Source organism: Rhodnius prolixus, unplaced genomic scaffold (assembly GCF_049639745.1).
Source record: "Rhodnius prolixus isolate KJV_2025 unplaced genomic scaffold, Rpr scaffold_3, whole genome shotgun sequence".
Lineage (NCBI taxonomy): Eukaryota > Metazoa > Arthropoda > Insecta > Hemiptera > Reduviidae > Rhodnius > Rhodnius prolixus.
This window is the reverse complement of record NW_027411603.1, coordinates 41,719,677-41,731,853: the sequence shown is the minus strand read 5'-3', so window position 1 is coordinate 41,731,853 and position 12,177 is coordinate 41,719,677. Positions and strand designations below refer to the sequence as shown.

General features: G+C 32.8%; 1 protein-coding gene and 1 long non-coding RNA gene across 4 annotated transcripts in view; both read left to right on the top strand.

Moving 5' to 3' along the window:
• The first annotated feature begins 3,253 nt into the window (after window positions 1–3,253).
• Fas2 (neural cell adhesion molecule fasciclin 2) overlaps window positions 3,254–12,177 on the top strand; it is a 390,652-nt gene continuing 381,728 nt past the window's right edge. For all 3 annotated transcript variants that reach the window (XM_074125198.1, XM_074125196.1, XM_074125199.1), the window contains exon 1: window positions 3,254–3,621. In XM_074125198.1, the coding sequence (XP_073981299.1) occupies window positions 3,561–3,621 (61 nt within the window). In that variant the 5' untranslated portion in view covers window positions 3,254–3,560. The remainder of the gene's footprint in view (window positions 3,622–12,177) is intronic.
• Window positions 4,139–12,177, top strand: part of LOC141452784 (uncharacterized) — a 152,604-nt gene continuing 144,565 nt past the window's right edge. Inside the window, exon 1 of the long non-coding RNA XR_012457616.1 lies at window positions 4,139–4,630. This is a non-coding gene — a long non-coding RNA (uncharacterized lncRNA). The remainder of the gene's footprint in view (window positions 4,631–12,177) is intronic.

Genomic DNA, 12,177 nt, shown 5'->3' with positions numbered 1-12,177 from the left:
ATGAAGTATTTAAAGTATTTTAACATTAAAATCCATCCAAACACATTCATAAACCCTATTTAATTCATAAAACAAAAAATAATTGTGTAAAAAAGTAAACTTAAATATCGATTCATTTGGCGAGAAGGACTTTAGGTATTTCCATTTAATAATTTAGGGTGAGCAATTGTCAATAACCTATTGATTATCACTGTTGGTTTCGCTACAACCCCGTGTTATATCATCAGAGCAAGTTTACATAAGGCTTGGAAATTAACGTTCTTAAAATTAGAGTTGATTTAAATTTAAATTAGTTGCACTTTGGAATTATATTGAAAATATAGAGAGATTGACTAAACCATTTAAAAAGTGCTTAAAATAAAAAAAATGCCACCACTTGCCCTGCTGTGTACACATTCCTCCTCTGGCTTAAATATTAACACACTGAAGCAGAAATCCTAATAATTTCCGTCCAAGTAGACGAGAACTCCTTTTTTCTCCATTAAATTTCCAATCGAAATTTCTATCTTTCCAGTTAAACTTATTTTTTCTTTTATTACGCACTTATAACTTCAAATTTGGGCTTCCCACTGTGTACAATCCACGTTTGGTTTAGTATTTATACTATAAAGTAGAAATCTCAATCCTTCAGTCAAACATCATGAGAACTCCTCGTTTTTCCATCGCAAATTCTAATTAGAGGCTACCCTACAATCCAACTTTGACTTAGTTGTTAGTAGACTGAAGAAGAAATCAAATAATGTTTTCAAAATAAGTCAAGAATTACATATATTTCCAATTATTTTGTGACTTGGACGATACAAACCGAGAATTTGTAGCAGAGTATTTGAAATTGCAAAATTAAGGCCAAATTAAGGAGCTCCCGTCTAGTCTGACAGGAAATTCTGAGATTTCGGCTTCATTGTATTAATGACTAAGTCAAAAGAAAATTGAACTTACAGGGTAGCCCACAGTTTGAAGTTATGATTGCAGAATTAATAGAAAAATTGAGAATTCTCGTGTAGTTTGAATGAAAAGGTTGATATTTCTTTCTTCATTTTGTTTCATTCTATTGTTTAAAAGTAGAAAAAAAAATCTTTTTTTCCACTCATTTTTGAGACGTAATTTGAAATTTAGGTTACCCTTTGTGTACATCCCACCTCTGGATTAGTTATTAATTCACTGAAGTCGAAATCTCAAACATCCAGTTGCACTGGATGAGAATTCCTTATTTTTCCATTAATTTTGCAATCGTAACTCAAAAATTTAGGGTTTCGTGTGTACACATTCCCCACCTGTACCTTAATTATTAGTTCACTGAAACAGAAATACTAATATTTCAGTCTAACTAGACGAGAATTCGTTATTTTTCCTTTTATTTGGCAACCTTAACTTCATTTTCGGAGTAGAATCCAATTCACTCCTGAATTTCGAATTACCTTTACAAATTATTTGGAAAAATAAGTGCCTAATCCTTGTCTAGTTTTGAATTGATGTATTTGATTTCGGTTTCAGTATGTTAATAATTAAGCCTATGGTAGATTATACACGTAGGGTTCACCGAATTAGAAGTTACGATTGCAAAATTAATGGAAAAATAAGGAATTCTTGTCTAATTTTACTATAAAGATCAATGTTTCTGCTTTATACTTTTAATAACTTAAGACAAAGATGGATTGTACATACAGAGTAGCCTTAATTTAGAATTAGCATTGCAAAATTAATGGTAAAATGTACAATTCTCATGTAGTTATGAACAAAAGAATGAGATTTCTGCTTTAGCAATTAATAACGTAAGTCAAAAGCGGATTTAACCGACAGATTAGACAAAATTTGGAATTACCATCGCAAAATTAATAGAAAAATAAGTAATTCTGTCTAGTTTAGTGGATAGATTAAGATTTCTGTTTTATAGAATTGATGACTAAGCCACAGGTGGATTGTGTAAACAGGGTATTCTGAATTTGAAGTTACGATTGCAGAATTAATGAGAAAATAAAGAATTTTCGTCCAGATTGACTGGAAGAATTGTGTTTTCTTTCTTCGTTCTTCTGCAATCTTTTTCCTTCGTTTCTTCAGACATAATTTGAATTCGCCTATCCTGTTTATACAATCCACCTCTGGCTTAATTATCAATACACTGAAGTAGAATTCATTATATTTCTGGTCAAACTAGACGAGAATTCCTTATTTTTCCATTTATTTTGCAATTATAACTCAAAATTCAGTCTACCTTTTGGTAAAAAAAAACCCTCAAAATTCCGGGCAGGCTTCAGGTTTTTTCTCAGCGGCCCAATCATACAAACGAGAATATCTACAAGATCTACAATTGATAGAAGAAAGTTCCTTCAGCGCAGTGCAGGATACCTTACATTAGATAAGCAAAATGTGTTGCTAGCCCCAGTAGCGAAAACCTGGAGGCTGTTCCAAGCACTGCCTTTAATTCTAAGACCGGCTCCAGGATTTTTTTGGTCCTTGGGCGTCAGAGTCTCTGCAGGTGGAGCAATTAGATTAAAAATTATGCAGTAAATAAAGCAATTTAAATAAACTGGCCATACCTCCAGGTGCTGTTCTAAAGATTAGCGGTCATTTTCTTTGGCAGTCCTTCTGTTTAAATGCATGTAGCTCGTACTTTATTGATTCAACTGTTTGATTTGCTTTAATCGCTTCTTCTTGGTCATCCACTCAGGGGGGAGCAGTGCCGGGGGCACCTAGAAGCGATGTGGGCCCTGGCATATGCCCGGATAAGCCGGGGGCTGACGCCGGCACTGTTTCCTACTACCACGTCTCTTGCAAGCTCTGTGCTGAAGATGCAAATTACGGAATACATATACATCCTATTGGGTTCTGCTATCAAATCTAGCACCGCTTTTTCCAGCGGTCTTTCTAAGCTTTTTAAAGCCTTCTACTTTAAGATTTCCAAGGAGGAAATGTACCTTCAGTCAAATCAAATAGTTTGAATTATAATTAGTGTGTGCAAAATAGCCATTGGGTTGCGATAGTGGTAGGTTTCGGAATCCCACGAAACCTATCAATCGATTATGTTTTTCGATTAAACTCTGTTCTTTATTTTTTTAAAAATTTTAGTTACAGTACCATTGGTGGGAACAATTATTTATTTAAATATAAACAAAAAAATGTTAAATTAAAATAGTTTAAAAACAATTTATAAAAAAAAATCATTCTGGAAGTGCAAGTGTTGTTTGTTTGTTCCGTTAAGACGCATGCGCTCCCCACTTCGAGTGAACAGTTTGAATCTAAACCGCCTCAAACTGTTCATGAGATCAGTGGATATACCGTCGCGTGAGAGAAAGCGGGAAGTTGGTTGAGCGGAAGATTGTTTTTATACATTTAAATCTTCAGTTTACGTAAACCGAGATATATATTTTTTATTTTTAAGAATGCTAATTACATAATTATGTTTCAGTGATTAATTATACTAAATTGTTAATATTTCTACGAAAGCGTTGTGCTTTTGTTAGGACTTTAAAAGAAAATATATATTTATATATATATACAACTTGTGCAATAATAGTTCGGGAATTCGGTTTTCAACTTCTACCCTCCCGAACTAGAAAAAAATGGCAGTTTTGAAGAGAAATTTTCAACGCATGATGTTTATTTTATTCTGCTTATTATCAGGTAGGATGTTTTCTTCAATTGTATTTGCTTCAATAGAAATGAATACCAATTTTCAGATTTCTTCAAGACATATTTAAGCTAATAAAGATATACACGAACATATTGGACCCCCTAGTTTCTCTCAAAATAAATTATTTTGAAATATTGAGTGTCTAATTCACAAAAATGCAATGTCTATCTGTTCAGTTTTAAACGAATTGAATGTGTTAAGTGAGGTGGTTTTTGTAATGCATGTGTTGATAGGAGTCAACCTGTTTTCTAGTCCCAAGGTTATGAGCCGTGACTCCCACTTCTCCCAAGGCCCCTTGTCAGAACTGCTATAAAAAAAAATAACTGAAGTTCTATGTAGTTTATGTACACGTTATTTTGCTTCAAATTCCAAATATAATAAATGAAAATACAAAATTTGTGTTAAAAAAATGAAATTGCGTTCAATCTTTTTTTTTGTATTCTGTACAACTATAGTTTAATGCAGTTAATTTATTGTCAATAAATCTATCTATGAAACTTTCATTTCCTTAGTCAAAACACCTTAATTGCTCATTTAAATTATACAGTAGGTTACTTTGTTTACTCGTATTTGATAAAGAAAAGTGTCCTATTTCTCAGTATTAAAATATTCGCCATACACTAGATTAATTTGTCATTTAATATTTTGAATTTTATATAAGAGCTTAGGAAGATCAAGAACCCACTGAATTTTAAGAATATGGTCTAAAAGCCGCTCTTAGTACATTTCCCGCCAAATTTGTTCTCTCACAGGGTTGCGTATCATTCTTGGGCTGTTTCCTACAAGTGGTAACACTGAGGCATCTTTTTCTTCTTTCTAGTTATAACCCACGATATTTTCCGTTTTACAAACCTTTGCGTATGTTATAAGTATGAGGCAACTCATTCCTTGTATTTGTTTAAGCAAGCAATCTCGATCGCAATATTGTGAAAATTTGAAATTCTTATTCAAGAAACATTGGAATGATAAAATTTACTTACAAGCCACGAGAATCTTATTGTGAGTAATTCTGCATTATAAATTTTGTATTGTATAATAAAGTGGGCGATATATCAATTCAAGCAAAATCTAAGGTTATTTAATGCATTTTTATTTTTTATAAAAATTGATTCAACACATTAAAAAGCAGTAACTGAAATCGTTAATACTAAAATCTTCTAAAAAAATTACTTATTGGTTGATTCGAAGATACTAGATTTTAATATCTTACTGGGAATCTAAAAACCCACTGTGATGAATTCAAAGCGACCCCAGTTATATTACCATTGCTTTATTTGTGAGCAAAATTACTACTTTCGTCAAATTTGGCTCGTTGCAGCAATTTACTTTTTACCTAGAAAATAAAGTCGCAGCTCCTAGCAGTTATTAATGAAATATCCATAAGTATTAGGTGAAAAATCGGTCAATTTTTGTGCGATTTGTCTCGAGTGAAAGATTTGTCATATGGGTTTGATTACTAAATTAGTTATCCTAATGTACCTTTATCATTCGTCAGTTTTCTTTATTGAAGCAGAAATAGTAGTACCAATGTTTTAAGGGGTTTCCTCAAGTTTAGTTGTAAAGTGATAGAAGTAATTCGTGCCATGGTATATTGAAAACGGGAATAGTTATGTTTGGTGGGAAATTGATTCACCCAAGTTACCTTTTAAGAAAGCATATTATTCTGTTCACACAAAGTATCTCAAATGGGAACACTTACTGATCTACTTATAGAAAAGTTGGATTTTAATTTTAGTTTTTAACAGGAGGTATTCAATTAATGTTCTAATTGATGTGGAACTGAATAATTTTCTTATTAATGTGATTTTTTTAAGCTTATATCTATAATTAGAATCGTAAGGCGCTTCATAATCTGGAATCCATTGAACGCCCGGAGCCGTTCTTAGTGCGACACTGGTACTTGGGATTGTTGCTATACAATTAACTTCATTATATTAATTATCATAAGTCGTAGACTACAAAACATTTTCAAATGTTTATTTTTAAACCAGACGTAATATGAAAGTGTTAGTTCATGGCCTTGCTAATATCGTTTACATCAATATATTGCATTTAATTTTGTTCGAAAGGTTATGGTAATTTCTATTGTTCAAGTTCATTACCCAACTTACATATGTCTCAAAATGACAATTCAGCAGAATTGATTTGAGAAAAATGAAAACGTAAGAAATTCGTATTTCTTGTCGAATGCTTTCTCACAATGGCGGACTTGAGCAGTTAATATTTTAATTGTCCTTTAACAGTACATTCAGCTATTAGTCATAGAATAGTACTTTTAAAGGAATGCCTGTGACATTTACTTCCGAGCTGTTCCAATGAATTAGTATATAGAGAGATTCCATGATTTTTTAGTAGGACGAATAGTTATCGAGGTCCATTACATTTTCATATATGATTATTAAATTGTTTGAATTAGCCTTTAACTTAGTAATACCCAACTACATTACTGCATTATAACTTTGCCCAGATAGACAAACGGCAGTGCTCTAAATGCTTAATTTAGCCCCTCGTGGGAAAATTTCTAAAACTATTTTTTCTAATCCTGGAATAGAGATATTCTAGCCGCTTCTTACTTATAGGAATATGTTAAAAGAAAATGGTAATCTCTGTTTTAGACCAAATTTAGTAATAAATTTTGGGTTAGTTATAAATCTTAACGAACGTGTCAGAAGACTACATAACGCTTCACGGATAATAATGGTTTATAAAAAAATTATTAACATATAAGTGATCTGCTAGATGGCTAATACATTATTAGGAAGGGTGAAATATTGTTAAAATAATTATGTAAAATTGAATGAGATCAGTTTCAGAGGTTAATTTTGCACAAAATGTGTTGAATAGTGAAGCTTCCGCCCGTATCTGCGATACTTAATTTGGTAGTCAAGCCCGTCTCCGCATCTGCGATACAAAATTTGGTAAAGCCCTGTCTGGAAAAATAGGCAATTACTGTACTGTTCTTTAAGAAAACATTATTTGAAACTTTACTAATTTTACTTTATTTTCGAGGTTTCTAATGTTGAAAAGATTCCCATTATCTTAATGAGTTAGAGTAATTTTTGGTTTTTAATTTTAAGAAAAAGCTGTCTTTTGTTTGCTCCTCCAATCATTCTCTTCTGGCTTTTTAAACTTCCCTTTCTTAGAGATCTATTTCGGCATTTCGGTTTCTAGAAGCTTTAAATCCACAGCCTAGATGACTTTTTTTTGGCACAAAAAGATTCATAAATAAATTAAAGTAAGTCATTGATCTGATTTGTTGTAAGCAGGTATTATTCGGTGGAAAAAAGCTTTTTATCATAATTACTAACATACGAGTGGATTAGAGAAGTTGCATTCAGTAATTATGCAATTGACAAGAGTTATTTTGGGAGCTGTTTTAAATTCTCTAAAATTGAATTTCAGTGTAATATAAAACCCATAATTATTTAAAAATAAATTATCATATTTGATTCCACCTATCTGTCGTCATCCATGAAATATTGTCATATCCGACAACTGCGTGACAGTTGTGACTTGAATTTTAAATAATCTACTTTATTTTTAGTCTGCAAATGAAAATAAATTTTAGGATCTACTAAACATTTCAAAAATGTGAACCACAAATCATACTTCTCAAAATTTACTTCTACGTGTGTTATTTTTAAAATTTTGTAGTTTCCAAACGCTGCTTTGTCGTCTGGTTGTACTGTAGGATGTTGTCAGACCGGTTATGCACATAAACATGATCTTTGTTGGTAGTGCATTGTTGTACGTCTGTTGTGGGAAAACAGCGAGATATATTTCTTTTAAGTAAAAACATGGGACATGTTTTTTGACGATTTTTTATTTATAAAAAATCAATTATAAAATTGTTTAATTCCCCCAAATTCAACGCTTTTTCTCCTTTTACAAGGACGGATGTTATTTTAATGTTAATTGCTAAAAATAATAATCCCATGTTATTGCCTCATATAAAAATCATCATTAAGTAACCTACATAAATAGTATATAAATAGAAAAGACTATATTTTTAGCATCACTTTCACCTGGAACCTTAAAAATGAGGTCAAAAGAAAGCCTTAGAATTGGGACAGCGGCTTCTCCGCGGTTCATTAGAGAATACTGACTGACGTTTTTCTTTCTTTCTTTCTGTAACAATGAAGAATATTATTTATATATTTGATATTTTATAAGAAATGTTAATGTAAGTTTAGTCTGTCCTAGTATAGTGATTTAATACGGTACATTTTTTGATGCGTTAATTAATATTGAACTAGTTATACCTGCGCCGCCGTGATTTGACTGGAATTTGTACTTAAACTACTTGAAATAAAGAAAATAACTTACTTCTTTTAAAAACCTATATTTATGTGTTCGTACGAAAATTAAATCAATGAAACTAGTCTTAGCAATACGAGTATTCCTGATATTCTGTTCGTTTCTTCAACTTAGATTGAACATGTACGATTATATAAATCAGTATGTACTTGTTTTGCTTGTTGATCAAAGATTAGACTAAAGAGTCTGGATTTTTAATATACTGTGGAAATTTAATCTACATATATTATTTTTCATTTCATTAATAACTATTTCTGTTGGTTACTCCTTTCAAATAGCACTTGCATACATTATTTATTCAGTTACTTTTAATTTTAGCTGGGAAAATCTAGGTAGATATTGCAGTTCTTGATGGCTTTAATCGGCGCTCTCTGATTAAATCTTGAGATTAGAGTTATTCCTCCCTGCATCGATGGTGGTCTTCCACAAATTCCCTCCACTTTCCTAGACTCTTTATAATGATGGGACCACAATTAATTTAATAAATTGTTTTACTAAAACAATAAGATTTGTGTATAAGTAGTTTAAAAGAAATTAAATGGCTAAGAATGCCATTCACAATTCAATTATAATTTCAAAAACGTTTTTTGCATGAAGAAATTTTGCAAATTTTATTCAATTTAGTTTTTAGAGAACATTATAGTTTGTGACTTAATAAAAGTTTTGAGAAATAACATCGCGAATTTCCAACCTAGAAAACATGCAGTTCTTTTTCAAGGAGGACGACTTTTTTTTCTTGGCTGCTTAACCTAACCAGCCTGCATTGTTTCACCGTTCCTCCGGAGTTCAGTCTGGGCACTTCTTGACAAAGTACTATATATTTTTTTCAAAAAAAAAGCAAAATCATCCCCTTATTGATTAGGAAATTTTTGTTTTATCGCTAAGATGCAATTAGTCAGTCCTCTAGGGTGATATTTTCGTTGAAGGGCTAATTTCTGAAATTTGGCATATTCCCTAATCAGTTAAAAAATAAAAAGAAGTTACTTATTCCCCTGACCCTCTCTCTCTTCGAACTTGCTATTGTGCGTGTTTGGAATATATTCAAAGGCTTTATTTTATTACCATATAGCAATGTTACTAGATGCGTTCATGTGATGTTTTAGTTGTGTCCGTTAAGTCCAGTTCTTTATTTAGAAACTTCTCTGCATTAATTTAGTAATTTTTCCTTCAAATTATTTTCATTTTACTTTCCTATGTGGCATTGTAGTTGCATGAGATATGTGGGAAGTTGAATTTAAATTATATAATTTTTTGTTTTGTTTTGAATTCCAATAGATTACGTGACTTTCATGTACAAGAAACTAAAACAGTTTGCTATTATTAACTTAAACGGAGAATAATTTTTTTCCACAAAAGCCTGTAATAATGGAACAAAACACTACATTGTACATGAAACTTGGTACGCTTAAAGTATGGCTCCAGATTGTTATGGTTATCCCTTTATGGTGACCATAATATTCCATTCGTTAAATTTCCAACTCATTTCTGGTCCAGTTAACTGCTATTGAACTGAACATTCTAATTTGGTAAAATTTAATTGAAAATTGCTCTCATAGGAACAATAGGCCTCGAGTCCTGTATTTGCTGGCCGTTCGTTGACTATTATAAATTAGGTAATACGAACAAAATGGGTCATCCTTCAGCCCCTATCCTGTGAGTCTTTTATTTTCCTTCTATAAATTAAACCTTGTCACCATCTATATTAATTATTGCAAATCTTACCTGATTTTTCCCCTACTCATACTCTTGCCTAAACATGTTAGGGCAAATGAAAAAAAAAATGGAAAAACAGTAATTTTAGTGAGAACAGGTAAAAATGCTATTAGATTAGATTCTAATACGGCATACGCCACTGCGACCCTTTTGGATGTATAAGTGGCTCCCCAACTTTAGAGCTCGCCCTCCAGACCTGTCCGTTGTTTGATCAGACTCTTAATTCTGGAGAGCGACTCTTGGGTAAAGCTCACAGGCCTTGGTTTTTTCCTCCCCGAGAAGTAACATCCTTAGCCGCACGAGCCCCTCACACTGACACATCACGTGCAGTGCTGTTTCCTACTCCTCTTCCTGGCAGAACCAACAAAGGCTATTATCTGCCAGTCTCCCATACGATGCTTGTGTTTTCTGAGCCTGTAGTGGCCGGTTAATAGGCCTACAATTATCCTTATAGCCCCATGGTCTTGACGGATTAATTCTGCAGTCAGCCTTGGCGAATAGCCCATGATGAACTCCTTCGCCTGTCTCTTCGCAAGCCACCACTCTTGTGACCTAGTCTGCACCCATAGTTTAATGGCCGCAGTCTAAAGACACTTGGAGACCCCAAAATAGGACTCCGGGCCAACGAAGTGTCCCGCAGAGCCTTCTCTGGCCAATAAATCTGCCGCTTCGTTTCCCTTATGCGCTTCATTTCCTAAATGACCAGGCTCCCCACACTAGAAAAACCTTATTTTGGTCACTAACTTCCTTCAGGGCACCCAGACAGTCCCAAACCAGCCTTGAATTGACCTGGTATGAAGCGATAGCTCGCAGAGCCGCCTGGCTGTCCGAGAAAATCACGAACTGAACTTAGAATTAGTTATCCTTCGTCCGACAATCTCGGCAGCACAGAACCTAATTGCAACTAGATAATATGCTAATTGTGAGGTCACATTCGCGTGTGGTTAATTTTCTACGTTTGATTAAACCCTGGCAGTCAATTCCAATCTTAGAATAAGGAAGAATACTGTAAAAATACAACATAACAGAAGATTTAGGAGAGTGTGCCTGCTTAAAATAATCTTTAGTAAAGAACAAAAATGGTTTTTCTAACTCATAATAACATATTCTCGTTTTTATAAACTAAACTTATTTTAGATGTTTATTAAATTTGCTGTTTACTCCTCGTCTTGTAAATAGGATTACTGGTTACCAGTACTTAACTATTTCTCTCTCGTTGGAAGAAACTGTTTTCTTAAATCTTAATTCTTCCCAAGTATATTTTTTGTGAGTATTTCCTTTCTGGACCATTTAGCTGAAGATCTCTCCTCAGTAGTTCATAGAATTTATACGCAGTTTATTCAGCTGCCTAACCTTTTTGGGACTGTCTTCTTGTTTTTTTTTTTGTTTTTTTAATCCTTCGTTAGTCGTAGTATTGCACTATTTTGCTAGTTTGTTGTACGCAATTCATCTGAGAAAATACTGTTTGCTTATTTTATTAAGTTCCTCATTTATAAATATTTCAATATCTTTTTATTTCTTGCAGAAGCTTTTGTTTAATCTTTTTGCTTGGTACAGAATTTGACTCTCGAATTTACTAAAGTGTTGCGTAGAATATAAAATTTATTTTACTTATAAAAAATTACTACCGTGACATTGCTTTAATTAAAGTAAAACATGAATAATTAATGAGGGGAGTAACTATCCTGTGGTGTAGCTTTCTGTATAAGATATTTATAATTAATAGCTTTAAGAGCAAATATTCACTCGAGCAAATCCCCCCGAGACCATTGGTTCATAAGATGATGTCTGGAAAGATAGGAATTGTTCTATCTGATGAGCAGATAAAGGTGTAATGGAATTTTATGTAGCGGATTTGGTGGTTACGTCAGATAGAAAAAGATACATTGAGAAGTGCGTTAGGGATTGGTACAGTACCATAAAAGTTGTGAAGTATTTTTTCTTGCCCATACTATCTCGCCTTAAGGATTTAAGTCTTAATTTGGAGGTTTTGCTAATCAGAAGATCTCATCATCCTGTTCCCGTTATCCTGGAATTTGTCCAATAGAGATACTTATAGTATTTAGGCCATCAGCACAATATTGGAGACCGATTAAGGCTTAATTTTTAAATTTGTAATTAAATTATGTGTGACAGACTTGAGAATTACTTTTCTCTGATTACCACCAGACTTATCTACTACCTAGTTCCCCAAAATTGTGGTTGGTGCTCTTTGATTTATTTTTCTGTAACTTCACTAACTGGCATTCATTGTACGTACCGCTACTTCGCAGGCTTTTAAAATGAATAAATATCTATTCTATGTATCTTAAATACTCGTAGGTGCATTCTGAAGCGAGAAATTTTGTGGTTAAATTAACACGCTCGCCTCAAATCACACTTTTTTGTAGTCACCGTTACGTATTATTATTTTACTGAATGATTTATTACAAAGTAATTTGATTAATTCAATTTTGCTAAGATTTGAATTTCATTTCCAAAAATGTAAAACACAGTCTTGTTTTTTCAATTGTAGG